We start from the raw sequence: 5,689 nt of genomic DNA, 5'->3' as shown, positions 1-5,689 counted from the left end.
AAGGTCTATATAAAGAGACTTCAGATACAGTATTAAGGGACCACTAAGGTCTATATAAAAGAGAATTCAGATACAGTATTAGGGACCACTAAGGTCTATATAAAGAGTCTTCAGATACAGTACAGGGGACCACTAAGGTCTATATATATTTGCAAAACAGGGTGGCAGCGTCACATACTGGCCTAGCGCAATATTTTCACCACCGACTGGTGGATAACTGGATTTCTTGCTTTCTTCTTTTATAACAGGGGTTGTTTTATGATGAATCTACTCCCACAGAATCTCCTTCTTTATCCTAAATGGCAACTTCAAGCCTTTGAATAGTTCATAAAGACACAATCCATAATTCCTTTCATTTTGTGAAATTACTTTGCGAGTGTACTATAAATCCCATTTCCTCGCACCACTCTCTGTCTCCGTCTCTCCAGCTCAGTATCCCCCGTGGAGACTTGAGTCGGGATGATTCCTCTTGATAGAGAGTAGAGAGAAGGATTAGTCGAAAGTCAGTACGCATATTAAATCAACTTCGACTTGATCCGCTCTCCCTCTGTTGCTCATCTTCTTTGATTTGTCCCTTTTAATTTTACCCCCCCCCCCCCTCTCTCTTTCAGGTGCTCTCTGTGTGGCTATGTGTGCAGTCATCCCCCGTCACTCAAATCCCACATGTGGAAGCACGCCGGAGACCAGAACTACAACTACGAGCAAGTTAATAAGGCCATTAATGAGGCCATCTCCCAGAGCAGCCGGTAAACACACCAACTCACACACAGTGCTATCTGTACTTAGTTAGTACAGGCATTATGCAACATGACCCCACAAAACTGCAACAGAAAGTCTGTCAACTGATCTAGTCCACTACAGATTTCAAAAGATTTTCAAAGATCTTTCTTCACAATTTGTTCACACATTGTCACTTAAACACTAGCTGGTAACACTTTACTTGAAGGTATCTACATAAGAGTGACATGACACTGTCATGACACATGAACCATAACTTGTCATGACAAAACCAAATGACGCTTACTAAAAGAAGTGGTATGTCATAAGCGTTTATGGCTTGTTTATAATGTTTGTCCCTGTTTGTCCCTCTTATGTGGACGCCTTTTTTTTAAAGTAAAGTGTAACGCTCTAGTCTATGTCCAAAACGTTCCACTTCTGGGATTGCTCGGTTGCCGTCGGGTGTCCGTCACCATCCGTTTCCTTTGTGTTGCCGTTCTAACCTCCGGTGGATTTCTGAGGACTATGGTTACCTGGTCCTCAGATCTCTGCAGGGTAAATCCAGACAGCTAGGGCTCCACCAAGACGACTGTGATTGGTGTAAAGAAATGCAAATACACCAGAGTTGGGTTTTTTAGGTGTGGTATAGCCTGACTGATAAAGGCTTTTTGGTTATTTAAAAATTCTATATGGCGTTGTAACAGCCAATGTATATACTTTTTTTTAAATCCAGAAACGCGTTACAAAACATAAACATTAGATATTTGTACTGTAGTTGTTTATGACTTCTCACTAAAATAATATAAAAATGGGTTTAATTTTCACAACAGAACAGTTGAACATCAAAATACATTAAAGTTCTGAGAAATAATATGTATAATAATAAATTCCTTGTAATACTAAACATATTGTCTTAATGTAACTGATCAACTGGGGAAGATTAATGGTGATAACTGTTAATAACTGATAAAATAACTCAGCGGCTGAAAAGACCACACGTTGTAAACTGGTGTGACCCGTTAGCAGTTAGCTGGGTTAGCATGGCGACGTTAGCCAGGACCAGTCGGGATCACTTCACTGGCTGTGTCTCAGTTGTTTTTGCGAGTAATTAAACAACTCAGGTACTATAGCTATATACTGTAATTCAATGTGAGTACACACATTTTGAAATGACGTAACATGCCCGTCCCTTGTCACCTGAAGCTAATGCTTACCTGTTCAGGGTGAGGGTTATTCAGCGTCCTTTTGGGCTCTTAACTAACTCATTCCTTCAATTACATCTCCAATATTTACCCAGGGTATGTTAAGTCTCTGGTCAAACAACTGTTAGAAACATGCCAGTTTTTTTTTGTTCGGGTAGAATCTATATCCATTGATCCTGTTCAATTGCTGCTTTCGTTGGCTGTGCTGTGCTGACGTTACAGCTGTAGCGCGCTGGCTTTACGTTTTTACAGGTACATATCTGGCAACCCAGCCTGGCTTTCAAACTAGGCAATTGATAACAACACAAAGGCCAAAACACAAACGGAAATTTAAAAAAGGGGAAAATACTGGCATTAGCATTGTTGTCAGAAAAGATTCTATTTCAACTTGGCATGTTTCTACAATCTCTAATAATGAATTGGGGTCATTTTTGGATTTATTACGGTTAATATGTTACATATTGGACCTTTAAGACACACAGGCATATAGGTAGGTACCCAACTCCTCCTCCTACACACACACTCACACCAACAGAACACAACTCGCAGCCTTCCCCCTCTTACACTTCAGTCAGTCAATAAATCTAGCAAGGCTGGAAAACACAAAAGCATGAGGCAACGTTCCAAATTAATTAAAAACAGATAAAAGAAAAGCACAGTGTCCACAGAGTGGACAATACAATTCATTATCTTGTCTTGTGTCTTTCATTAAAAAGTCTAATAACAGAAGGGACAAATGACACGCTAAACGTTTGGTTGTAATTGACCTTTGTAGCAGCCTGCTGTTGCCACAAAAAAGTATTTGACCCCCTGCTGATCTTGTACGTTTGCCCACTGACAAAGAAAATGATCAGTCTATAATTGTAATGGTAGATTTGTTTGAACAGTAAGAGCCAGAATAACAGCAAGAAAATCCAGAAAAACGCATGCCAAAAACGTTATAAATTGATTTGCATTTTAATGGGGGAAACATGTATTTGACCCCGTTTCTGGCACCCATGTGTCTTTTATACAGATAGCGAGCTGAGATTAGGAGCACCCTCTTAAAGGGAGTGCTCCTAATCTCAGCTTGTTACCTGTATAAAAGAGACAGAAGCAATCATATCATTATTCCAAACTCTTTATCATGGCCAAGACCAAAGAGCTCTCCAAGGATGTCTGGGATAAGATTGAAGTCTGGAATGGGCTATAAATCCGCTGCCAAGCAGCTTTATGTAGAAGTGACAACAGTTGAATGGAGGAAACACAAAAGAACTGTCACTCTCCCTCGGCCTGGGGCTCCACGCAAGATCTCACCTCGTGGAGTTGATCACGAGAACAGTGAGGAATCAGCCCAGAACTACACGGGGGGATTGTCAATGATCTCAAGGCAGCTGGGACCATGTTCGCCAAGAGAACAATTGGTAACACACTATGCCGTATCGGACGCCCCCAATGTCCCCCTGCTCAATACATGCCCGTCTGAAGTTTGCCAATGAACATCTGAATGATTCAGAGGACAACTGGGTGAACATGTTGTGGTAAGAGGACACCAAAATGGAGCTCTTTGGCATCAACTCAACTCACCGTGTTTGGACGAGGAGGAATATTGCCTATGACCCCAAGAACACCATCCCCACCATCAAACTTGGAGGTGGAAACATTATGCTTTGGGGGAGGGGGGGTTGCTAAGGGGACAGGAGAACTTCACCGCATCAAAGGGACGATGGACGGGGCCATGTCCCGTTAAATCTTGGATGAGAACCTCCTCTACCACTGACCCAAAACACAAAGGAGTGGCTCAAGAAGAAGCACAGTAAGGTTCTGGAGTGGTCTAGCCAGTCTCCAGACCTTAACCCCATAGATAATCTGTGGAGGGAGCTGAAGGTTCAAGTTGCCAAACAGCCTCTAAACCTTAATGACTTGGAGAAGATCTGCAAAGCGGAGAGGGACAAAATGCAAACCTGGTGGCCCACTACAAGAAACGGCTGACCTCTGTGATTGCCAACAAGGGTTCTGCCACCAAGTACTAAGTTGTACTTTGCAGAGGGGTCAAATACATATTTCCCTCCATTAAAATTAAAATCAATTTATAACATTTGTGATATGCGTTTTTCTGGATTTTCTTCTTATTCTGTCTTTCACTGTTCAAATAAATCTTAATTTATTAAAATTATAGACAGATAATTTTTTTGTCAGTGGGCAAATGTACAACATTGGCAGGGGATCCAATACTTTTTCCCCTCACTGTAATTTGAAATCCCTACCAATTACCTCTAAGTGCCAGCTGCCTTTTTTAAGATAATTTGATACAATTATAAAGCTAGCTACAGTACTCCAGTCTGTGGGTTTCTGAAGAAAATATCCCATTCAGCTAATTACCAAGGTTGTTAACATTAACCTGTTCAGTCCTCACTGTACTCCAGTTACCAATAACTGCCAGCTGTCTTACAAATGCACACTGCATCATTGGGCTAATAGACTGTGGGCAGCAAGTAACTTTATACGTACAGTACATGTAACATATATGTACATGACTGTATTACATGTAATAAAAAAGATGAACAGTAGAACCCTTAGCCGTGTCCTTGGAGTGAGATTTTCAACTCAGTCGTTTCATCTTTCTCCCTTTTTGTTGTTGTATTCTTGTTGACTATTCTAACCTTTATTCCCCTCAGAGCTCCTCAGAAGTTGTCGGCGGTGCTGGAGTCGGTGGCGGAGCGCCCCCCTGTGGCGGCCCAGCCCCCAAAGGACAAAGCAAGGGGCCCAGTGGATCCACTGCCAGCACCCACGGCAATGACGACGACAACGACGACGGCAGCAGCGGTAGCAGGCCTGGCTATGGACAGCTCAGCAGGACTACACACACCCACCACAGACCCTTCACAGTGGCCTTGGGAGTCAGCTAGCCCACATGGGAAGGACCTTGCACGGGTCCAGCCTCACTCCCAGAGCCAGCCGCGCGGCGGCCAGGCCCCCGGCCCGGGCCCCGGCATGGAATACTGCGTGCTGTTGTTCTGTTGCTGCATCTGTGGCTTTGAGTCCACCAGTAAAGAGCGGCTGATGGAGCACATGAAGGAGCACGAGGGCGACATCATCAGCATCATCCTCAACAAGGAGCAGCAGGCAGAAGCACAGCCAGGCCTCCAGACAGCAGAGTGAGACCTGCCCTCCCTCCCTCCTTCCCTCCTTTTTCTATAGAGGCATAGTTCCTCCCATTCCGGTGGACCACCATGGGACATTAATTAAGAAAAAACATAATATGGTAGTGAATGGAGAGACTAATTATGCGTTGAGCCTGTTTGGATAAAGCCATGGATTACACTTATGGCGTTCTTTAATTTAAAAGATAACTTTGCATGTGTCGTAGTACAACTCGGTTTTGTGTGAAACCGCTTAGTGAACTACACCTCTCATCTCGGCTTTCGCTCTTTTGTTATCACCTAGGAAGTGAAAGAACGAGCGAAACCTGTTGCTCGTGTGAGTGACGTTCCATCCCTGTACAAGACACACCGTAGCTTCAACGAGACGTCCCACATGAGACTCGGAAGCGTGTAATCGTCCCGATTACGTCTTTTCACCGTCGTATACTTCCACTGTTTCACGACAAACTGACGCTGTCTTCACTCGGAAAATGATCTTTCAAACAGAGAAACATCATCAAGAATTTATGGCTCAATTCAAATAGGATCAAAAGAATAGTTAGACTCTCCCCGTTCACACGTGTTTTTTCCGTATTAAGGTCCAGTGATGGTTCATTGGGGGGGGGGGGAATTATAACCCAGACCACG

General features: G+C 43.4%; 1 protein-coding gene across 1 annotated transcript in view; it reads left to right on the top strand.

Moving 5' to 3' along the window:
- znf507 (zinc finger protein 507) overlaps positions 1-5,674 on the top strand; it is an 18,582-nt gene extending 12,908 nt beyond the window's left edge. The window contains exons 6-7 of the mRNA XM_034874861.1: positions 612-746; positions 4,577-5,674. Coding sequence (XP_034730752.1) covers positions 612-746; positions 4,577-5,060 — 619 coding nt within the window. The 3' untranslated portion in view covers positions 5,061-5,674. The remainder of the gene's footprint in view (positions 1-611; positions 747-4,576) is intronic.
- Positions 5,675-5,689: the final 15 nt, after the last annotated feature.

The sequence above is a fragment of the Etheostoma cragini genome, chromosome 1 (genome assembly GCF_013103735.1).
Source record: "Etheostoma cragini isolate CJK2018 chromosome 1, CSU_Ecrag_1.0, whole genome shotgun sequence".
Lineage (NCBI taxonomy): Eukaryota > Metazoa > Chordata > Actinopteri > Perciformes > Percidae > Etheostoma > Etheostoma cragini.
Note: the sequence above shows the minus strand (reverse complement) of the source record. Positions and strands in the feature narration are given on the sequence as shown.